The 24,678-nt window shown below is 37.1% G+C and overlaps 3 protein-coding genes across 3 annotated transcripts; 1 reads left to right on the top strand and 2 right to left on the bottom strand.

The window, feature by feature from the left end:
• The first annotated feature begins 4,381 nt into the window (after positions 1-4,381).
• On the top strand, positions 4,382-5,883 carry LOC148929529 (putative F-box/LRR-repeat protein 9). The gene is made up of 3 exons (XM_089056903.1): positions 4,382-4,690; positions 4,953-4,960; positions 5,433-5,883. Exons 1-3 carry the CDS (start codon positions 4,382-4,384, stop codon positions 5,881-5,883), a joined length of 768 nt encoding a protein of 255 aa, XP_088913029.1.
• A 2,386-nt stretch (positions 5,884-8,269) lies between these two features.
• On the bottom strand, positions 8,270-8,773 carry LOC148929528 (putative F-box/LRR-repeat protein 22). The gene has a single exon (XM_089056902.1). The coding sequence runs from the start codon at positions 8,771-8,773 to the stop codon at positions 8,270-8,272; it is 504 nt and encodes a 167-aa protein (XP_088913028.1).
• An 11,239-nt stretch (positions 8,774-20,012) lies between these two features.
• On the bottom strand, positions 20,013-23,718 carry LOC148929527 (E3 ubiquitin-protein ligase ORTHRUS 2-like). The gene is made up of 9 exons (XM_089056901.1): positions 23,293-23,718; positions 21,854-22,389; positions 21,589-21,714; positions 21,305-21,404; positions 21,164-21,225; positions 20,959-21,061; positions 20,699-20,834; positions 20,356-20,570; positions 20,013-20,240 (listed from the first exon to the last, which is right to left on the bottom strand). The coding sequence occupies exons 1-9, from the start codon at positions 23,716-23,718 to the stop codon at positions 20,013-20,015; spliced, it is 1,932 nt and encodes a 643-aa protein (XP_088913027.1).
• Positions 23,719-24,678: the final 960 nt, after the last annotated feature.

The following is a 24,678-nucleotide window of genomic DNA, read 5'->3' as shown; positions in this document are numbered from 1 at the left end:
TTCTCATTTTCCATTTTACACACAAACACACATCTATTCTTTTCTCAATTTTCTTTCTTTCCTCTCCAATCACTTCTATAAATCATTCATTTATTTTTTTCATCTCCCAAATTTAATCCATGGATCCATTTGAGCAAATGCGTCGAATAATGGAAGAATCGCTAGAGGAAGATCAACGTAGGGAGGAGGAAGCCGCCGAGCCTCCTCAAAGGCGACCCCGGACTTACATCCATCGTAACCGGGAGGAAGCTGCCGCAAGGTTGGAACGTGATTACGTCAGTCGGAACCCAGTATGGGGAGATATCTACTTCCGTCGTCGTTTCCGTATGTCACGCGCGCTATTTTTGCATATCGCGAATATATTGGCGGCACGGGAAGAGTACTTCAGAGAAGGGTTCGACGCTGTTGGCCGTCCTAGCCACACGACGCTCAAAAAATGTACTGCAGCAATTCCGTCATCTTGCTACTGGACAAACGGCGGATTCGTTCGACGAATATCTGCTCGTCGGAGAATCCCCTGAGAGACTTTGTTTGTTGAACTTCTGCAAAGGCGTATGGGCAGCCTTCACCGACGAATTTCTGAAGAAGCCAACCACTGCAGATTGTCAGTTTATGCTCCAACTTCACGAACAATCACACGGATTCCCCGGGATGCTCGGGAGTGTCAATTGCATGCATTGACAATGGAAGAATTGCCTTGTGGCGTGGAATGGGTTATACACTAGCGGCCACAAAAGGCACCCACCACCGTTTTACTCGAGGCCGTCGCCGACTACCGGCTATGGATTTGACATGCGTATTTCGGGGTCCCCGGCTCGAACAACGACGTCAACGTGCTCAACAATTCAAACCTCTTTAGAGAAGTTCTGAATGGTAAAGCGCTGGCCATTAACTTCATCGCTAACAATCGTCAGTATAAAATGGGTACTATCTTGCCGATGACATCTATCCGAAGTGGCCAACCTTCGTGAAGACGTTCAACAGGGCTGCGAACGAAAAGCAATCTCTTTTTGCGCTGAAGCATGAGGCTGCTCGCAAGGATGTGGAGAGAGCGTTCGGGGTTCTCCAAGCTCGATTTAACATTATCAAAGCCACGGCTCGTACGTGGTTTATGGATAATATGGTCGACATCATGTATACGTGTATAATTGCACAACATGATTGTCGCCGACGAAGGACCTGAGGCGGGAAATTTGTTCAACCCTGAAACCCCGGGAAGCTCTACTGCAAATAGTCCGCCTCGAAGTGGAGTGCATCCGTCTTTGCAAGAACGGTTGTCTATTCGGGCAAGGACACGTGATTCTACCGCCACGCCCAACTCCAGGAAAATCTAATGGAACACATCTGGGCAAAATTTGGCCACCGTTAGATGATCGTCACTAGAGAAGAGAACTCCTTCTTTTGTTTCTTTGCCTCCATTTTTTTGTAATTTGAATTTAAGTGTGCAATTTGTATTTCTAGTCTTTTAAATTATGTCTTTTTTATTTTTTTAGGTATTTAAATTGTAATTTTATTTTATTTAATGAAGTGTGTTTTTATTAATTGAATTGGTTGGAAATTAAAAAAAAAAATGAAATTGAATGAATAGTTAAGTGATGAGATGGTTAAGAGATGGAGGGATGCAGGTGTTGTCTCTTAGTTAAGAGATGGACTGAAATGTACAGTGAGACCCATGAATAGTTAATGGCTGAGATGATTAAGAGATGAATAAGAAATAGGGATGCGGATGGCCTAAGTTCGGGTGACCCGCTCATCTACGAGCTCATCGGTCGACTTGCAATGGTTGGACGAGCTCGGACGACGTCGCAGACGATCGATCGTCCGGACAAAAATTGAGCCGTTATGGATGCTCTAACATGTTAGAACAAATTTTAGCATGGAAGATTAACAAGGTGATAAAGAAAACACGTAAGCTATGGAAAAAGTCTACTTCATACATCCCACAATAAATGACACATTTGGGTAATAGCACTAGATTTTAGGAAATATTCCCTCTGTCCTATAGAAATAGATCTTTTAGGGTTGACACGGATTTTAATGTGCAATTGGTAAAGTAAGAGAAAAAAGAGTTTAAGTATTTGAAATTATGTAATGGATGATGAGGCCCATAAATAATAAAATTTAAAAAAAGGAAAAAAGTTGTCATAAGTGAATATGAACTATTTTTATGGGATATATGAAAAAAAAAATGTGACATATTTCTATGGTATCGAGGGAGTATTGTTTTGTGTGTTTAGTGAAGAAAGAAGATAATATAATTTTTTAATATATGAGAGAATTTTTTTTAAAAAAAGAAATATGCTTAAATAATGTTGCTATTAATATTGTACGTATTGAAAATTGAAATAAGTGGCTCCTCGGTTACTCTGCCTCGATCCCTTAGAAATCAAGTTGTCAAATGGAATGAAGAGTCATTGAAAATTGAAATGAGAGGATTCTCTATTCACCTGCCCAAGAAACGCTTCTTATTCACACTGTCAAATCGAAACAAATGAACTGACTCTTTTAAAATTTTCTCAAACGTCGGGTCCTTAGGGATTCTATTTTTCTTTATATCATAAAAAAATAACAAATCTATGTGATCAAATTTTGTATAATTAAAATTTAATTTATTTGATAAAAAAATAAATTTATTTATGAATTTAATTAAAATATTAAATGCATATATAGTACATGAAAAGTGCATAATATTGTGGTTATATATTTATGATTTATTATATACTTTTTATTTTTTTATAACTATATATGTAATTAGTGCATACTTTAATTTAAATTTTAAAAATAATAGAAAAAAATTCAAATATAAATATAAAAAATGAGGTTAAAGATTAATAAGTCTTTTTAACTTATCCACTTACTATATTTATAATTTTAATATACAATTAATACATCAAATTATTAATATAACTTTATTTTGGTTGTACAAAATTTGGTTGTTTATCATTACTCAAAAAACAAATGTTAATAACAAAACTATTACCCAACTTTTAAAAAGTCTTACTCCCTTCATCCTATTGTCCTATAGAAATATGTCCTATAGTATTTGACACGAATTTTAATGCGTGATTAGTAAAACAAGAGAGAATGAGAAAAAATAGTTGAAATTGTGTAGTGGAAATAATAAAGTAAAAGAGAAGAAGAAGAAGAAGAAAAAAGTTGTCATAATAACATCTCCAATCATTCCACTAAACTCAAACCTATTTTAGTGTAAATGTTACACTAAATATTGATTTTGCTCCGACCATTTACATAAACTCAAACCCAAAAGAATATTCCTCCCTCACTAACTTTTTATTACTACTTTTCAATCATGCTTATATATTTTATCTAAATTACATACTAACCCATGACACTTTGTCAATATCTTAAATTAAATTAAATAATACAAGATAAGATTTATTAATTAATATAACTAGATATGAAATCCATAGTATTGTTTTACTTACTAGTAATATTTTTTTTTATTATAATTAATAGCATATTTGGTTTGAATAATATTAATTAATTAATAAATAATTGATTTCATATATTTAATTAGTAATGTACGTATAATATTTAACTACCTAATAAAATAATTGATTCCATAGATTTATATATAACATCAGTCATTTAATCTATTTAATAAGTATTTAATAACATTTAATTTTCTATTGAAATAAATAACGGCTCATGTTAGTAAAATAATTAAAAATAAATCAATAATGTCGAATAATATAATACTAATATGGGCCAGCCCAATATTTAATAACTAATCAAATATTAATAAGATAAGATTAGGTTATTATTTCACATCTTCTTCTTCACGCTGCAGCATTGTCTTCGTAAGTTTTTTAGTTTCTGTATTTTAATTTCTCTTCCTTCTCTTCTTCTATTTTGATAAATATGAATTGATTTGGACTTAAATACAATAACTCAAACTATGAAAAGTATTTTGGGTATACTTTTATTGCAAACCTAAAGATATGTATTTTTTCTTCAAAAATCTATAATGGGATTGTTTTTGCAGTACTGTTGGAGGTAATATTCTACTGCATTTTAGGTTTTGCAGTACTGTTGGAGATGGTCTAAATGGATATAGAATATTTTTATAAGACGAACGAAAATGGATGTATGACCTATTTCTATTTGTATGCATTTTTTAGTAGTTTATCTTAACGGGAACTCCTAAAGCGAGACATCTGAAATTGATCAACCGGAATTCCTAAAACGGGACGGAGGGAGTATATACCTTTTATATACATTTAAAAAAAAATGGAATAAGAAAGAGTCGTGGGCAGCTGTACCGTGGAGTCTTTTATTTTAATTAGATGACAGTTGAAGAAGTGCAGTCCAACAGTCCAAATCCAGCTCACCGATAATCCTAACTGAACATCCATTTCACATGGCGGCCTCTTCATCCACAGCCGCGCCTCCGCTTGCACCATCGCCGCCGTGGACCGAACTGCCCGAGGATTTGACAATGAATATCTTACAAAGGTTGGGTGCTGAAGAGATACTTGAATGTGCGGAGAGAGTGTGTACAACGTGGTGGAGAGTCTGCAAGAATCCCGCCATGTGGCGCGTTGTTGATTTGGGCTATGGACGTTGCACGCGCAACAATTTGGATTACATCTGCCGTCGCGCAGTTGATTATAGCCAGGGACAATTGGTCGACCTAAAGCTTCATGTTCATGCTCTTCAAGTTTTCCAAGTGCCTTGGTTGTTAAAATACATAACCCAGCGGTAGAATTCTTCCATTTGCTGTCATTTTCTCTTGTTCAATTGGTGTTTGCTTTACATTTTGCCTCATTTTTGGAATTCAAATTCTGATTTTGAGTGGAAAGTGGTAAATTATAAAAGATATATACAATCACATTTATCTTTTGTGTGGAAAATAGGTAAAAATATTTTTTTTAAAAATAGAAGAATGTATAAGTATCTTTTTAAATACTCTTTCATTGGTCTTTCCATAGGAAAATAGGTAAAGATATCACATTTAAGATGCTCTTTTAAGTTAGATTATATTCCAACCAAGTTTGAGTCATTTCCCCCTTTTTTTTTTTTTTCATAAAAAGTAAAATAAAAAATAAAAATCACTCTTTTTTAATTTATCGTCTACTTTGTAAAACATATAATCACCCTTCTTATTTCTTTATTCTTCTTCTTCTGCCTCCTCTTACTCATTCATACACAATGATGATTGTGGAGTTGGAGGTGGAGAAAAGCTCCATAAAAGGTTCTTCTTTGTATGATGACATTATGCTCATTTTAAGATATCTTGTGTGTGTGAAATGTATACATAAGTAACTTGGTGTGGTTTTTTATTTTTGGCATATCATTGATTGTTTTGTTCTCTGTCTTTTGTACAACCTAAGTATACTTGGTGTGGTAATTCTCCCAGTATTTCATTTACCAGAACCACTGATATGGTCTATGTTCTACTCTTTCAACAGATCAAGTCAGCTTCGACGCCTTGAATTTTCATCCCGTGATGTTATAGGTCCTGCTTTGATTGAGGAATTAATTAAAAATCTCCAACAATTGGAAGAGTTGAAGCTTTTCTTGAACCAATTGCTCCAACCCGAAGATTTGGAAACCATTGGCGTCTCTTGCCCCATGTTGAAAACATTTTCATATGGCAACAGTTGGAGACAGCATCCAGATATTTCAAAGTATGTTATAGCAATTGGAAAAACCATGCCTAATCTGTGCCTTCTCCGACTTCTTGGACGTTGGGAAGGAAATAAGGATGTGGAAGTGATTCTCGATGGCTGCCCCCATCTCGAGGTCCTTCAGCTTCATCAGTCTGGCGATTTTTTGATATTGAAGGCCTCTAGGAAATTGATGGATGCTCTATCGATGGATATTGAGTTATGTGATAAGCTGAATCAATGTGAAGTCTAACTATCATCTCTTCTTTGTTTGTTTTTCCAAATGGTTTATTTTGTATCGTTATTTGGACCTTTCATCTCTTCTATCCATCAGTCTTTTTTTCCTTGGATAGTTTTGGAAATGCTAATGCTTTCAAAATCTTTGGGATTGAGACTTGGCAACATCGTAAGATGCAACTCTTCCAATTGTGTAAGATTTTTTATCACCATAGGCAAAACACTATTGTCTATTATATGATACAGATGAACTGTAAAGCATCGTAGCTGACTTGATCTGTAGATTACGGGATAAGAATATCAACACCAAAACACAAGAGGAAACTTGTAAGAAAGCATGGAAACCACAGACGCAATGATAGTTTTTTTTTATAAAGCTTTACTCCATCTCCATAAAAAAATACTCCCTCTGTCCCACAAAAGTTGTCATACTTGTGGGAGACGACACGAGATTTTAGGAGGTTTTGTTTTGTGTGTTAAATGAAGAGAGAAAATATAATTTTTATATTCACGTGAGAGAGAACTTTTTCCAAAAAGGGAAATGTAACATCTTTTATGGGACAAACTAAAAAGGAAATCGTGACATCTTTTATGGTACTAAATAAATAAACAAGAAAAATAATTAACATACGAAGATGAGGCTGATTAGATTCTTTCAAAATCTAATACATATACTCCCTGAATATGATTTAGCCAGAATCTTTGGACCATAGCCTCACATCTTTTATTTGCTCATGACATCCTCTTGTATACTGAAACTACAGCATCCCCGGAGATCAAGTGATCTGAGGTGGGGGCTGCCATCCAGAATCACTTCCAGGCCCTTATTTCCCATTGGTGTCCAAAAATTCGGAGATGGCACAGATTAGGCATGATTTTTCCAATTGCTACAGCATGTTCAGAAATTTCGCGTTTCTCGTCCCAACAGTTGCTAAAGCTAAATGTGATTGAACTAGATTCTTGATTTGGAATCCGACAGGTTGTATATGTGAATGATTTCAATATTGGGCAACTGAAGCCAATGACTTTAAAATATCCGGGATAAAAGCGAAGCCTCGTGATAAGATGCAACTCTTCCAATTGTCGGAGTTCTTTAAGTGCCAACGTTAAAGCAGCCGTTGTTGCACCATAGTTGTCGAGTGTAAGGCAACGTAGCTGACTTAATCTGTCAAAAGAGTAAAATAATTTAGTACAATGTTTGTCTGATTCAATCCTTACAAGTTGTCAATTAAAGCAAACACAGCAAAAGGAAGAATGATATGTACCGGTGGGCCACGTGGTTTAGGAAGCCATCCTCTTTAAAACCGGCAAGCGTTAGCTCAACCAATTGTCCCTGGCTATGCAGCAAACTTTCCAAAATCTGTCAGATGCGCATAGGCAAAAGCTCCCAAGTTTGCAGCCCCCACAACGGCAAATGTACCCAAAATTGCAACATCGATGTTCCAAATATATCACGCGCCAGGCGCGGCCAAGGATGAAGAGGCGGCCATGCTTAACATCTTTTTTTTAGGGTTCAATCTGTCAATGTATATGTGTGGCGTTAGGAATGAATTAAAGGAGTTTAGTTTGTTAGTTTTCCTTTTTCTATGGACTTTGTTAGCAGAATTCATGTTTAATAAGTTAAAACTTCGGAAATTATTTCAATTGCTTTGATAATTTGATTATTAATTATTAGTTCAGCATAACATGTTAATGTTTAAACACAACTGTATATTAGCTCTGTTTTAAAATGCATGGTTTTAGAAATTGTAATACTTATTTTCTGATTTTTTTTTTCAAATTGGAGTCTAATCATGTTTAAACTTGGCTGAGATTTTATCAAATTAAAAATTTTCAATCATAACTCTTTATATTTGGCAGAATTAATCAATTCAACCTACACATTTCGTGTGGTATTGACTTGAACTGTGAACATCTGTACTCTAGGTTGAAAAGTAGTCACCTAAATTCAATAATTTTCTCATCCTAAACAAGCATTAATTGTAAATATCCATACAACAAACACCACTAGAACTAAAGCAATCACTGCACTAAAAGTAGCACAACAACAGGTCCAACACTATACTCAAATGTTAAGATGTTAGAACAGTAATCTATAAAGTAGAATCACAAGTGCTAGAAAATCAACTTTATACAATGGGATGTAAATAGCTGGAAAAACAAACTCCAAATGTAAATAACAATGTTAATAGGGGTATTGGCCACAAACTTAGAACATTAATCTAAAAAGTAGAAGCACAAGTGCTAGAAAATCAACTTTTAGACAATGGGAAGTAAATAGCTGGAAAAACAAACTCCAAATGTGAATAAAAATGATAATAGGTGTATTGGCCACAAAACAACTAGTATGTTCTAACAGATTGGTTACATGGTTAACCTAATAACAACTCGGTTTGGTTCCACTAATGATATTCATAATGAATACTATCATATTCTTCATCGCTATCACTGGAATTGTAGATATCATAATATGACGAATCACTGTCGTAATCCACATCTTGATAGCTGATAGAGGGTGGAGACACAGGACGGAGCCTCAGATCTTTTATTTGCTCGAAACATCTTTTGACTAAAGCACCTTGCATATCAAGACCTTTGCATCTCCCAAGATCAAGTGATTCGAGGTGGGGGCATCCATCCAGAATTGCTTCTAGTCCCCTATTTTCTATCCGCTTTCCACAAAGTTGGAGATGGCACAGATTAGGCATGGTTTTCCCAATTGCTACAGCATGCTCCGAAACATCTAGATTCACAAACCAATGGTTTCTATATGTAAATGATTTCAACATTGGACAAGAAATGCCAATGGTTTCCAAATCTGTGGGATTAGGGATTAGCATCACGCAGAGGTGCAACTCTTCCAATAGTGGGAGTTTCTTGATTGCCTCAGACAAAACATACCCCATTATTTGAGATTTCGATAGTGTCAGGCATCGCAGCTGACTTGATCTGTCAAATAATTACAATATATATAAATTGCTAGGAGCTGATTTTGTGTAAATACATATATAGTACTATGAGAAAACAGAGAATCATGTGTCTTGAATGATAGGGAAAACAGACAAATCCACTGCCTAAACCAGTAAGCTTTATCCCGACCAATTGCCCCTGGCTACGATCAACTGCGTGTAGACAAATGTTCTTAAATTCTTTGAGCCTAAACCTACGATAATGTCGAAGATCCAAATCAATGACGACGCGCCACATGGCAGGATCCTTGCAGACTCTCCACCATGTACTGCACACTAGCTGCGCACCCATTACTATCTCTTCGGTGTGCAACCTTTGCAGGATATTCGCCGTCAAATCATCGGGCAGTTCGGTCCATGGCGGCGATGGTGGAGGCGCAGCTGTGGATGAACAGGCGGCCATGCTCAACATATTCGATTTTTAGGGTTCGGTGCATATATATGTATAGTGTTGGGAATGGATTGAAGGAATTTAGTTTGTTAGGTTCTAAACATCGGAAATTTAATCTTTTTTTAATCATTTCTCAAATAAAAGTATTTTGCATTTAATGTATTTAATTTACTACATTCGTCCACGAAAATTCGTCCCACTTTTCCATTTCCGTCCGTCCCCCAAAATTTGTCCCATTTCACTTTTACCATTTTTTGGTAGTGGACCACATATTCTACTAACTCATTCCTACTCACATTTTATTATAAAACTAATATATAAAAGTAGGACCCACAATCCACTAACTTTTTCAACTCACTTTCCATTACATTTCTTAAAACCCGTGTCCGATCAAACCGGGACGAATTTTCGTGGACGGAGGTTGCATTATCTTTTCAGTTCCTAATTCATTTAAAGAGATGTATCTTTTTCTATTTCTAAAACAATAAAAACTTGAAAAAAAATGAAATAAGTTATGTTGTAATAGTAGTATAAATTTATGTAGATCCATTATAAAAAGTGAAAGCTATCCAAGTAATAATACTAAAAAGTAACTCATTTTTATGTTTAATAAATTTCTTAATAATAAAAACGTATTAAAAAAAAGGTTAATGCAACTCACTATAATTATTGGTCGCACCCCATATTAAAAATCTTGAATCCGCCATTGCCAATAACTGTAAAGTCTCTGGGATAAAAGCGAAGCCTCGTGATAAGGTGCAACTCTTCCAATTGTGTTGCCCCCGTTAAAGCAGCCGTTGTTGCACCATAGTTGTCGAGTGTAAGGCGACGTAGCTGACTTAATCTGTCAAAATAGTAAAATAATTTACAATGTTTGTCTGATTCAACCCTTACAAGTTGTCTGACTTATGGCTCTTCTTCACAGCTTACCGATGGCTATGGAGTTCTCTTCTCACATTTGGATAGAGCTAGACTTAGCGACTCTTGTCTCTTCACTGTCATCTTGACAGTTAGGTTATGCGGAGCTCAAACATTTTATGGCTCAGATTACATACACTCATTCTTCATCTTATCGTGTTTTTCAAATCATATTGGTATTTTAATTTTTTTTTTATTTACTCTATAAATTGAAATATTAAAAGAAACTAAACATAGCACAACCTATTTTAATTTATACGAGTATTATTTATTTTATAAATTGAAAAATTAAAAGAAACAAAACATAGCATAGCCAAATCTCTAGTTATTGGAAGCATTAATCAATATTAAATCACTCAAATTAACATTATTAATTAATTAATTAAACCATCGATTCTTTTAAATTTAAAAAAAAGAGGAAACACTAAATTAGAGCATCTCCAATAGCGGCTAGCCCACCGGCTAGCCGATTCGCGTCGCTAGGCGGTCGGCTAGCCGAACAATTGGAAACGGAAAGTCGCGAATCGGCGTGCACTCGCCGATTTGAGGGCGTTGGCCGATGCGCTGGCCGCATTGTGGTGTGCCGATAAGCTAGCGATCGGCCAACGCTCATTTTTCATTTTTTTTGTTTATTTTTGAAAATCTATATATACGCGATTTTAGTTTCATTTTTGTTTGCACCACTTGTTTTAACGAGTTTTCTCTCTCTCTAAATTTCTGTACAAGAGCAACATCGAGCGATGGACAATAACAACGAGTCCAGTCTAGCGACGAGCGGATCTCAGACTCCCACTGTACGTGTGGGATCTGGATGGGGCCAGATGGGCGGGCAGATGGGCCCAGGGTTTAACGTCCATTGGCAACAGTTGATGGGGATGATGGCGGGATCGCAGGGAGGGATGCCTGATAGAAATCCATGGGTTCCATCCTAAAACCAATTGGTGATAGGAGGAGGGCCCATGAGACTTATATACTAGTTTCAGTTTTCTCTTGACACCGATGTGGGACAGTCATATGTTATATTTTTAGTTTCAATTGCCAACACCCTCCCTCAAACACTTCAAGGTGATCCTTGGAGGGGGTTGGACTTTATTCTAATCGATTGGACAATCGGCCCAATTTTTTTTCGATCGGTTGGACCACTTAGCCCATATTTTTAAGTCCAGATATACTGCTGGATCAGTCAATTTTTTTGTTTCGGCCCAGATATACTGCTGGGTCAGTTAAATTTGACCAACAGTCGGCGACCCGCTCTGATACCATGATAGAAATCCATGGGTTCCATCCTAAAACCAATTGGTGATAGGAGGAGGGCCCATGAGACTTATATACTAGTTTCAGTTTTCTCTTGACACCGATGTGGGACAGTTATATGTTATATTTTTAGTTTCAATTGCCAACAATGCCGTGGGGGATGCCGGGCGGCGGGCAGGCAACGCCAGGGTGGGGAGGTATGCCCCAGATGCAGCAGCAGATGATGCAACAGATGATGGGGATGATACCGGTATGGCAGGGAGGGATGCAGTCCGGTATGCCGGGGGGATGCAGGGGTCTCCGGGGGAGGGAGGGGACACGGTCTATCGTCCCTCTCTTGATTTTTTGACGGCTTCGTCTCACATGTCGACCCAAGTGGAGTGGAGACGCAGTTCACTGGCGATGACCTTTTGTCATTGCATGAGATGGGGATCGATATCGGGGAGCCAGACACTCCCGTTCCAGCTGGTCGGGCCGCGCCGAAGAAGAAGAAGACCAAGGGGAAGGGCAAGGTGGTCGGCGAGTCGTCGCAGCACGCTGTTCACGACACCCCCACGCGGAGGAAGTGGACGGAGGATGAGTACGTCGGCATGGCCAAGGCGTGGTTGTCGATTTGCGACGATGTTGAGCAACCAGCGGATCGTCAATATGTGGGCTAAGATTAGAGCAGCCTACAAGAGGAACTGCCCGACGGAAAGGACTACAACGAGGAGGAGTGGCGGAAGGGGTGGGAACGCATCAGGGCCGCGGTCTTCCGATTTTCAGGGTTGTACGCCAACGCCTTCCGCATGCTGACTAGTGGGAAAGACTGAGGAGGACACCCGGAGGATAGCGGAGAGTCAGTTCCCCTTGTCGGGGATTTATAAGGAGTTCACCTTCTGGGAATGCTATCTGGTACTGAAGGACTCCGAGAAGTTCCGGGCGGGGTGCGAGGCTGGGTGGCCAAAGAAGCAGAGGCTAAACTATTCCGGCGATTACCGCAGCAGCAGCGGCGGATCCCACGACCTCTCCCGGATGCTGAGGAATTTTCGTCCCCTCCATCCTTTGCTCGTTGCCCTCGCCCGGTTGGCCAAAAGCGGGCGCAACGGGCAGCGAGGGGATCCTCCCCACTATCACCCCAGGAGGTCATCTCGGCACCCCCACCCCCACGCACGTATACCTTATTCTCGCGTGCAAAAACTGAGGAACGGATGTACAAGGTCTTCCAAAAGTGGAGGGCCGCAACTGACCCCATGGAGAAGAGGTTTCTTCAATCGATGCTCGAGAACATGCAGGTGGATTTGGATGCCACGAGGGCACTGGTGGGGGGCTCAGACGCGGGCTCAGATACCTCGGATGACGGCGGCGGCGACGATGAGGAGTAGAGAGCGACGGAGCTCATGTGTGGAAGCCCTTTTTTTTTTTTAAATCATGTATTTTTTTTTCTATGTGCCTTTTTATTTTTAATGAAATGAATAAATTATTCCGTATATGTCTCGTAATTTTAATTCCGTAATTTATCGTAAATTCAATTTCGTAAATGTAGTTGTTTTTTTAATTATTTTTATTGCAGCTAGCCTGTGGCTAGCCTATTTGCTTAAAATGCTAATGTGACAGGTGGATTTTTGGTGCTGATGACGTGGTAAGGAGAGAGAGTGGCTAGCCTGTGGCTAGCCTATTGCTATTGGAGATGCTCTTAATAATTCGATTCTCTCTGTATGCATTGCAAAGGCGAATATCATGGCAGCCCTAATTAACAAAAAAGCAAAGCTTTTCAGCAACGCCGCCGCCTCCTCAGCCGCGCCACCATCACCGCCATGGCTCGAACTGCCCGATTATTTGACCGAGAATATCCTGCAAAGGTTGCCCGTTTGAGAGATACTGACGAGTGCGCAGCTAGTGTGTACTGCATGGTGGAGAGTGATAAAAAAATCCCACGATATGGCGCGTTATTCACTTGGATTGGCGAGATTGGAATGACGAACAATTCGCTAGCGTATGCTATAACAAGATATATACTAGTACTCAAGAATTAAATGCATATTCAGCAAATTTAATCTAAGCGAGAATAATTGATATAAACACTCTGTGATGATCTTAAAAAGTATTCTACCTACTAATAAAATTAAGCTTTTCACAAGTAGAGCAAAATTGTTTAACTATACATACTATAAAATTTTGATAAAGCTATTAATTACTCCATATTACAATACCAATAAAAAAGTAATTTAAAATACAATATTTTAAAATATATATATTACATTATTTACAAGTCATTGAACAAATAACATCCTTTCAAATTATAACTTTAAAAGGTCATTGATTAAATTTAACACCTTTGCTTAAAAGTGATTTGACGTAAAAATTATTGAATAAATATAGCACATCTCTAAAATATAATTTAACAACAAATAAATTAGAATAATATTGCATAAATATTTGAAAATGATCTTTAACAGACATTGGTTAAATATTGCAACAATGATTTGACAAGAAATAAGGAGTTACTAAGTACTCTTGTGAGCAGATATTGAAAAAAATGATATCATAAAATAATGGCACAGCTGAGAATCGAACTCAGCACCCGAGTGCAAGCATGATCTCAAAATCAGAGCACTTGCCAACTGCGCCATCAATACATTTGATGAATGTATCTGAATATATCTATTATAGGTAAAACTAGAATGGCGCCCCCACCGTAGCTCCGCCAAGTGATTTGTACTCTCTCCGTCCACGAATAAGAGTCACGTTCACTTTTTTGCACATATTTTGTAAAAATGATAATAAATAGTTAAAGTGGAGAAATGATAAAGTAAGGCAAAGAATAATGTAGATAAGAGTCTTGTCTACATTATTCTCCATCTTACTATATTATTTCTCCACTTTAACTATTTATTATCATTTTTACAAAACAAGTGCAAAAAAACAAACAGGACTCTTATTCGTGGATGGAGGGAGTATATCTTAATTTTAACATCTTTTTAATTGCCTCATTAGTTTAAATTTATAGAATACTACTATTATGTAGAAGTATAATTTAAAAGCCAAATTTTTTTTATTAAAATTAATGGCCATTATAAATAAATTATGGATTTTGCATTTCTATTTCTTACAAATTGCGTTCAAATACTATTATAAGCGGTTTAGGAGAAATTAAAAAAAAAAAAAAAAAAAAAAAAAAAAAAAAAAAAAATTGTCAACTATCTTTTCGTAAAAATTGAGCGCTTATTAAAATAGAATCAAACCATCTTCCCCAAATCAACACTCACGCGATGAAGCCACGAAACCCTAAAAAATCGAAGAAATTAAAGGGGATCTTCACCGATGAAGCCACGAAAACCAAATCAACCTTACTGAATTTTGATTTCCAGTAGTCTCTAATATGCTCTATATATGTTCTACTTTTTCCACAGGTCATCTCAGCTTCAAAGCCTTAAATTTTTACAGTGTGGTGTTGATTATGATACAAGTGAGTTGATTGTAGCCATTAAAAAACTGCCACAACTGGAAGAGCTGCACCTTGTGATGACTCCATTTCTCATATCCGATGATTTTGAAACCATTGGGATCGCTTGCCCAATGTTGAAATCGTTTTCATATCATAACTGTTTGAGCAAAGTTTCATCAGCATGTTTTGATTTTTCAGAGCATGCTGAAGCAATTGGAAAAACCATGCCTAATTTGCGCCATCTCCGACTTTGTGAACATCGGATGGGATATAAGGGACTGGAAGCGATTCTCGAGGGTTGCCCCCACCTCAAATCACTTGATCTTCGGCTATGCTCCGCATTTAAAAGAGTCTCTGATTCTGGCCAAAGAAGTTCTGCTCGGGAAAGAAAAGATCTGTGGCTCCATACCGACTCTATCGGTTTAATGGATTGGATAGAGAAACGGAAGGATACCTATGATATTGATTCTGAAAATGTTCATCATTCCTATTGGTGTGATGATATTGAAGGAGGGTATTATTAGTTTTCTTGTAAAGGTTTTGATGGATATTACTATATCTAGTCTTGAAGGTTGTAATGAGATTTTGTTGGAGGTTTCATTATATCTCCCATTTTGCTTGGTATGTAGTGAGATATCAAAGAACCCCTTTTTGTCTTTTATTAGTATCAATGTACAGCTTATGACGCTGCCATCATTTTGAGCCTACCTAACTCCTTTAGTTATACAATGACTTTAATATATCTTGATGATTTTGCTTTTGTTATTGTCTATTTTTCTATTTTCAAACACCTATTGGAATGACTTCTTTGTCTATAGATAGTGTATACTCCCTTCTGATCATATATTCTTATAATTAATTGATTTTTTCGAGTTTCAGTAGGTGTTAGATTTTGTTTCGAATTTCATCCCTAGTAACGTCTCAAAACAATGTTGAGCCAAATCAATGGTGGTTAACTTCAAAATTTTTTAGTAATAACCAAAATTAAATCTTCAAAGCATTGAATAAACTCATCTTATCTATGACCCCAAAAGAGCATTTTCACATATCACTATACAAGAGATGAAATCATTCAATCCTCTATTATTAATTAATTTAAATTCATTGACTACAATTAAATTTGACTATTTCAATTTTCAATAAATTCATATCATCAAACCCACACCCGAACGTTGGAAGGAATCGCCTACAATATTTCCTATTAACATCTCCTAATACACTATTTATATAAAGTGAACAAGTGGATCCTATTTGAAAAAATAAAACTCTTTCCCCACACTACATCTCTCCTCCACCCTCTCTACTTAAATAAAATACTAGTTTTAGTAATTTATTTAGAAATTGAATTACTTGAAATATTTAAAGAAATAGAGTTTATAATTACAAATATATATATATATATATATATATATATATATATATATAGGGTTATGATCAATTGAGATTATTTAGGCTAATTGAGAAATGAGATGCAATATCAGTCACTCATTTTTATTAAATGAGTGGTCCAGATTTTGCCACACAAAAAATATTATTAGATTAATTTATTATGAAAGGGCAGAATGGTAATTTCATATTCTAATTAGAGTCCAGCCGCTGAATCTATCCACGAGCCCTAATTCCTTGCACATTTTGAATCTATTGTAAAATGCATAAATTTTCCCCAAATTCCCAATCGAATTGTTGCAGAATTTCGATCGTCGCCGTCTTCTGCCCTTCCAATCGGAGCTCCGCCGTGATTTGTTTGATCAATTTCATTCAGCCATCGAAATCGGTGTCGATGGTAAGGACGAAGGCGCTGTTGGCGATTGGCTGCACTGACTGCACGACCTTCCCCGGTGACGCCGGGGAGGAACTCCTTGTCCTTCGCCGTCAGGTACTTGCCGGAGCAGCTCCGCAGCCGCACCACGCCCTCCACGAACTCCACTGCCCAAATCGCGGCCGCGGAATCCCATCGGAAATCCCCAGCTTCCGCCGCTCTCTGATAAAATCTCACACGATGGCGTGGATCGTCCCGATCGCGCGGCGCAGCCTCCTCTCGCTGCTGATGTTGAAAAACCTCTTCGCCTTCCACACAATCGGAGAAGTCGCCATCGCCCTCTCCGCCGAGAGCTTCGACGCTAGATCGAAGAAGACAATGGAGTGATATGAAGTCGCCATCGCCCTCTCAATTGCGGTGATTATTTCAATCTGTTTCGATGTTGTTTAGCTTTGATATCTTTGTTGCTATTCTGTGCTGTTGTTTGGTGTGTTACTGCAATTGCTTTGACGTGATATGAAGTAAAATGAGTTAAAATAACTGCAATTCATCACTAGTTAATTGATGAGAAAATTATTGAATCTCGCTTTGGCAAAGGAGTTAATTAATAGAGTATATTATTGATGAATATAACTGATTTACGTAGGTGAGGTAAGAGAAGCGTGTGATATGGTAGGATTTGAAGTTGTTACTGTTCGAATTATCGATTGCCTTTTTAATTCAAAATTTGTGAATTTATTTGTTAATTTTGTGGATTCAATTTCTCTAAAATCGAAAGCAAATTACAATTAATTTGTGAAATATATGGATGCAGCTTTTAATTCGATTGTATTGCTTGATTTTTTTAGTTGTGTAGATAAGGTGTTTGTGATATTGCCTAAAATATTATTGTTGACATAAATTAATATAAGTTGTTGACATGAAGATGTTTATTTTTGACATAAATTATATAGCTCGTTGACATAATAATGTTTGTTGTTGACATGAATTATATAGGTCGTTGGCATAAATTTTAAGAAAAATGTTGTTGCCATAAATTATATGTAAAACATTGTTGTTGACATGAATTATACGTAAAATGTTGTTGTTGACATAAATAAAATAGGTCGTTGACATGAAAATATTTGTTATTGACATTAATAATTTGTAAAATGTTGTTGTTGACATAATAGTTGACATAAATAACGTTTGTTGTTGACATCGTAGTTTACATGAGTAATTTGTAAAATGTTGTTGTTGACATAATAGTTGACATAAATAATGTTTGTTGTTGACATCGTAGTTTACATGAATAATGTTTGCTGTTGACATCGTAGTTGACATGAATAATGTTTGCTGTTGACATCGTAGTTGATATGTGAATTATAAGTGTTATTTTTTAGTTGTTGACATTGGATATTCTCGGTATTGATATGTCAATTGTAAGTGTTATTTTTAGTTGTTGACATTTTAATACGAGTTGTTGACATTCGATATTTTTGGTATTGATATGTGAATTGTAAGTGTTATTTGTTAGTTATTGACATTTTAATATGAGTTGTTGACATTGGATATTCTCGGTATTGATATGTGAATTATAAGTGTTATTTTTTAGTTGTTGACATTGAATATTCTCGGTATTGATATGTCAATTGTAAGTGTTATTTTTTAGTTGTTGACATTTTAATACGAGTTGTTGACATTCGATATTTTTGGTATTGATATGTGAATAGTAAGTGTTATTTGTTAGTTGTTGACATTTTAATAAGAGTTGTTGACATTCGATATTCTCGGTATTGATATGTGAATAGTAAGTGTTATTTGTTAGTTGTTGACATTTTAATACGAGTTGTTGACATTCGATATTCTCGGTATTGATATGTGAATAGTAAGTGTTATTTTTTAGTTGTTGACATTTTAAAACGTGTTGTTGACATTCGATATTCTCGGTATTGATATGTGAATTGTAAGTGTTATTTGTTAGTTGTTGACATTTTAATACGAGTTGTTGACATTCGATATTCTCGGTATTGATATGTGAATTATAAGTGTTATTTTATTGAATGTTGATTGTTGAAGATTCGAAGATTTGAAGATTTGAATGTTGAAGATTTCAATGTTGAAGATTTGAAGATTTGAATGTTGAAGATTTGAAGATTTGAATGTTCATGATTTGAAGATTTGAATGTTGAAGAGATTTGAAGATTCGAAGATTTGAACATTTGAATGTTGAAGGTTTGAAGATTTGAAGATATGAATGTTGAAGATTTGAACATTTGAATGTTGAAGATTTGAAGATTTGAATGTTCAAGAGATTTGAAGATTCGAAGATTTGAACATTTGAATGTTGAAGATTTGAAGATTTGAATGTTGAAGATTTGAAGATATGAAGATTTGAAGATTTGAATGTTGAAGCTAGAGTTCTAGAGAGGATTTTAGAAAATAATTTCAAACACAATTTAATGAAAAGACAATTATACCCCCTTGTTGACATAATGTGGTATTTGTTGACATTTTGTTAATCTTGTGGATTAGTGGCCCATATTGCATCTCATTTCTCATTTTAGCTAAATAATCTCAACCTAACAAGATATATAGGGTAGTGATAAAATGCAAACTTATATATTGTACAAACTCAAAACTCTTCAACACAACTTCAATACAGTTTCAATACAATATCAACACAGTATAAAATTTCAAGATTTTAATGTCAACACAGTATCAACACAATATCAACACAACATCAATCATGACTGCCGTTGAAATTCTATTGACATTTTCCTGTTGATGCTTTTTTGTGATCTGTTGACATTTTTCAATGGTCCAGATCAAAGTTTTGAGTTTTACCATATTTAGAGTTTTCATTTGATCACATCCCTATATATATATATATATAGAGAGGGAGAGAGAGTCTCATTATCCACAAATCCACTCTTAAAGACCGAACCATCGAACCCTACCAAATTAGGGCTTATAGATCTAGTTTTTTATGGATAAGATACATAAATTTATAAATTATTTTCGCCTTCATCACGAGCGTATTTTAATTCATCTGAAGGTAAATAAGTCATACTAACATGTTACGAAGATTTAACTTCGTTCCAGAATATATTATTTCATTCTAGTAGGTTTTTACCTCATTCCAGTAGGTTTTTACTTCATTCCAGTACGTAAATGTGGTTTCACCTTCGCGTGCCGTTCTTTCACTCTACAATATCTATCACCAACGCCATGTCGCTAATATTGGCTTAATAAACACATGGAATAATGTAATAAATTATTGGAATGAAGTATGTGTATAAGCAGTTGAAGTCTTACTGGAACGAAGTAAAAATGTTATCCAATGAAGTAATAACATTCCTGAATGAAGTAATAAACTCACTTGAATAAATTGCATTTTTAAATGTTAATCAAGCAAAAACCCACGTCAATAAATTTGAATGAAACATCACGCGCCCAATGAAACATCGTTTCTAAGCTTCCTTCGCTTAGAAACACTAACAGCATCTTCATCTATGCTGTCAGCATCTGCTCTCACTTCCATTTCTGAGCCCAATTCTTCAGCATTCTCGCTCGAATTCAAGCTTTGGGCATCCTCGTTTTCCTTAGCCTTGGAGCTCTCCTCCTCCAACTGTTTCTGCAGCGTTTCAATCACGTTCATCAACTCTCTGTTGACCTGTGCACATAATCATATTCAAGTTGAATCGTTAGCACGGCCATTTCATGTCACATCTAACATCCAAGACCAAGAACATACAGCCAGATGAAAATCCAAAATATAATGCATTTACCTGAGGATTTTGAAGGAAGTCAGAAATGTCTTGTGTGCAAGAAGGGCACTTCATAACAGTTTTCTGTGCACGAAGCGTCCTCCCTCCCGTTTTTCGCTCTTTCATGTGAGATTGGCCAGCAAAGGCGCCCTCTAAGCACGCCTTGCAGAAATTATGCGCGCAGGGAGTAGTGAGTGGCTGAACCATCACTTTCCGACAGATGAGGCAGCCAAATTCTGCATTACGGTTATCAAAAGCATTAAAATACAAAACAAATTGAGAATTGAAGCAAAAAAACGATGCTTCATGAGAATGTCCGCAATTGATAATCAAAGCAGTGTTTGAATAGGAAAGGGAAAATTACCTTTCAGAAGCTTTTGTTTAACTGATCCAGTCCCGCTTCGGTTTTTCCTCTTGGTGATCTTTACTTTATCACCATCAACAAGCATTTTTTGACTGGGTGGTTGAGGTCTTGTCCATGTCCAGATGCCCTTCTGCTCCTATACGGAAAATTTTAGACGGATGAGTCTCAAACTAATTTTATCCTAAGAATGCTAGACGTAAAGTCATGCAAACCTCAAGAAACAATCACCAATGCAACACAAGTTAGTCTAAGTCTCTTACATCGAAATCCCAGGCAGGACTCTTTTTCCTTTCGGTAATGTCCTTGGCTTGGTTCAGCTCGGGAATTGAAGGTAGAGGCCTCGGACGATCTCCTTGGGTGTCACTACAAGCCAAAAGTACATAGAGTTTAAGCATATATCATGAAATACAGATAGTAGACGACTAAGTAGAAAGGCCATTGCAAGACTAATATACAGCAACTCACATGGTCCATGGTGCTGGATCATTATCACAACGCACAAATAGATAACGGCAGACCACAAATCCCTGTAAAAATTCAAAACGAATATCATGAGAGGATACAAATAAAAATCGCAGGTGAGATTTTTATTTGGCAGATATTTACTTGTTGCCCCGCCTTGCGCCAGCACTTTTCTATCCTGTAAATCCCGTCATAACGCACACCCGTCTCTGGTGCATAAGAAGATCGCTTTTCTTTGTGGGACCTGCAACAATAAAATGAATTATGACAAAACAATACATAGAAAAGTATTGGAGTTTTTGTAAGACAGTTTAATTTCAAGAAAACTCAACAAGTTAAAGAAAGTGTCGTCGTCTAATTCAAGCACTAAACAGCACTAGTTTGCACAGAGTTACTAACAACAAAATTAAGAATTAATTTTAGCTTACCTCACAACCCGTACAGGATAGCCCTCGCGACAACTAACTCTTAGAGCCTCATTGGAACTTTTGAAGCTCTGGTCAAAGGACTGTTTCTTGTTCGTCCTTTTATTTCCAGTAAGATCACGCCCACCACTGTAACCGTTATAAAGTTAGTATTGGCGCAGACTATGCACATCCCGTTTTGCATTAAGTTCAAAGAGATTTCATTGCTAACAAGATAATATCATCTTAATCTTAAGTAATAATGCCAAATAGAAGCAGCATTTAATACCTTCCCGTGTAGAGAAACCATTCTCCATGATCCTCGTCGTCCTCATAACCACCCGAGAGTGCAACCGACTGGGCCCCATGATTAGCTTGACCCCCAATACCTGCAACATGGGGAAAGTGAGCACCCCACTGCCTGCATTCCATCCTGTCTTCCCAAGTTTCTCCAACTGTCACACCTAAGCCCCTTGTCGGGTCGTACTCCGGTGTGATTGGACCAAGAAAATCTGAGGGAATCGTCACAAAAATCTTCCCACTGCATGCGTTGGCCTTTCCAGTTCTTTTCGCACGCTCTGTGGTAAATGCTTTGTCGGGGCGATCTTGGTTGTGGATGAAGTGGGATACTATCGCAGGGCCTCCCGAGCAGTTTGACTGGGCAGCTTTAGCCATTCGGATTGCCATAACAATGGCAGAGTTTATACGAGGCTCCTTAGCCATCTTGACCGGGATCATCTTCCGACAAATAGCACAGGTCTTCATGCGCTGTTGCCCTGTCCATTTTTGGAAGCATTTCAAGCAGAAGTTGTGACCACACGGCGTCTAAAAACAGAATCAAGAGTACAATGATGAGTTTAGAAGCTTTATTATAATCAAACTTATTTAACTAAGGATCCATTCAGTACACAGAATTAGAATTAAAATTTTATGAAATTGAATGTGTTGGATTCAATTCCAAATTCTTCATTCGGTAAAAGGTGATGTAATAGATACAAAGTGTGTGTGCAGTGTTTGTAGAGTGTGCTGTGTGTGTAGTGTGTAGTGTGTGCACTTTGGAATGAAGGGTGGAATGGAATGAAGGGTGGAATGGAATGAAGATAGGAATGAAATGTCAATTTCCTTGGATTTCCTTTGCATTTTCATCCATTCACTCATTCATTCCATCACACCAAGCAAATGAATAGAATGGAAGTAGGAATCACATTCCATTCCACCATTCCATTCCATCATACCAAGCATGCCCAAAGTGTGTGTGCAGTGTTTGTAGAGTGTGCTGTGTGTGTGTAGTGTGTAGTGTGTGCACTTTGTGTTTGCAGTGTGTGCGTGTGTGTGAATTTGTCCAATTTTATCACTATTTGAATCTCCAATTATTGTGGAATTGAGAGGAATTGAAATATGTAATTTAATTCCAAATCCAAATATATATTGGTAACAAACATTGGATTTGGAATTGAAGACCCAATTCCATTTCCAAAAGCGTACATAAATTAAAATCAAACATAGGAAATCATCAAAGAATGCATTTGTATCTAATCTTTAAATGTTCTTCCATTTTATATTAACACAAAGCCATTTATAGCATACCCAATCAAAAATGACGTCCAAGTGAAACCACCAAAAACACACCCCATTCAAATCAAAAATCATTTTCGGCCATCAAAAAACTCAGATCCTTCGAAAAAAAACTAAATCAGCCACAGAAATCAAAATTCGAAAAAATGGTACCGAAACAGGTCGATCTAGAAGCTGCATGCAAATGGAGCAGTTGAATTGATCCCCCAAAATCCCCAAAACACCTCCAGCGCCGTTACCCTCCGTCTCTTCGCCTTCCTTCGCCCCTCCGAGCAGCTCCTGGCGCCGCTTCGCCTTCTCCAGGTCTGTGAGCGACGCATCGGCTTCGATCGCGCGGATCTTGTCCACCAGGCCGCCTCCGGAGACGGCTGGCACGGCGCAGGATGAGAGATCGGAGCAGTCGGGGCACTCCCATTCCGCCGTGTCCGCTAGGGTTTGTGGCCGGGCGGATGTGAGGCAGCACGACACGTGCCACGGCGTCACGCACGTCTTGCACGAGAGGATCTCCGCCTCCACAGGCTTCTGCTTGCAGACCATGCACACGCCGTCGCCGTCGCACGGGAGCTGGTTTGAAGACATGATTTCCGATGGTTTGATTGAGATTTGAGGGTTGCTTGTTGAGTAATGAAGACAGGTGTGAATATACAGAGAGAGAGAAAGTGATGAATAATAGTGTGAATTTGGTTGTTGGATTCTCAAATTTATAGAAGAGGAATTTGGGGCTTTGGCGCGGACTTGAAAACGGGACTTTTTTAAGGAAACGTTTTGAATTTTTTTCAATTTCTTTAAATTTCCCTCTTGCTTCCAAGATTCATTTTCTAATTAAGCACTAGTAGGTAGTACTACATAATTCCATTGATTCAATAGTGAATTTATCGAAAAAAATGCTATGATTTTTATAAATTCTTGTACCGAAATAAAATCACCTAATTATAGTATACTCCCTCCCCTCTGTCGTAGAAAAGATGTCACACTAATGTGATCGAGTATGACTGAAGACATTATGATATCATGCTTTACGTCGCGAAACTTCACAATTATTAGCTCTCACAAATATTCTTTACGTACATGCATCTAACGAAGTGTCGTTGTTAGTTGTTGTCATGAGACCTCATGTCGTCGTGTTGCTAGTGGTTGGTGTCTTCCCTTTTGTCTTTTGTTTAGTTGTTTTTATGTATTCGTTAATTAATGTATTGGATTATATGATTATCCATTTTTAATAGTACATTTTTGATGTGTATGTGTCGTCTATTCAAGTGTCGTCGCCTTTAGCATGAGATCCCATGTTGTCGCACTGCATGGGGTTGGCGTCTTCTAACTCACCTTACGCTTAACTGTCTTTTTATCCATTAGTTAATACACATGTCGGTATGATTATACATGTGTTGAATTATATGATCGAGTACAATCTATGACATTATGATATCGTTTTTACGTCGAGACAACTAATATTTACAATGCTCTGTTTACAGTCAATAGCTACTAAAAACTTCTTACATAGTCGTATGATCAAGTAAAACTTAGGTCATTCTGGTATCA

The sequence above is a fragment of the Salvia hispanica genome, chromosome 4 (genome assembly GCF_029641045.1).
Source record: "Salvia hispanica isolate PSC_SH4W2 chromosome 4, Shi_PSC_v1, whole genome shotgun sequence".
Taxonomy (NCBI): Eukaryota; Viridiplantae; Streptophyta; class Magnoliopsida; order Lamiales; family Lamiaceae; genus Salvia; species Salvia hispanica.
The sequence above is the reverse complement of the archived record's forward strand: the minus strand, read 5'-3'. Positions and strand labels throughout refer to the sequence as shown.

Excerpts from the sequence above, each read along its gene's own strand:
- LOC148929529 (XM_089056903.1), top strand. The coding sequence starts at position 4,382 with ATGGCGGCCTCTTCATCCACAGCCGCGCCTCCGCTTGCACCATCGCCG.
- LOC148929527 (XM_089056901.1), bottom strand. The coding sequence starts at position 23,718 with ATGTCTTCAAACCAGCTCCCGTGCGACGGCGACGGCGTGTGCATGGTC. Across the intron at positions 21,062-21,163 it reads GATCCAGCACCATGGACCAT|TGACACCCAAGGAGATCGTC; the intron begins GTGAGTTGCTGT and ends TTTGGCTTGTAG. Across the intron at positions 20,835-20,958 it reads GTCCTGCCTGGGATTTCGAT|GAGCAGAAGGGCATCTGGAC; the intron begins GTAAGAGACTTA and ends TTTTCCGTATAG.
- LOC148929528 (XM_089056902.1), bottom strand. The coding sequence starts at position 8,773 with ATGGGGTATGTTTTGTCTGAGGCAATCAAGAAACTCCCACTATTGGAA.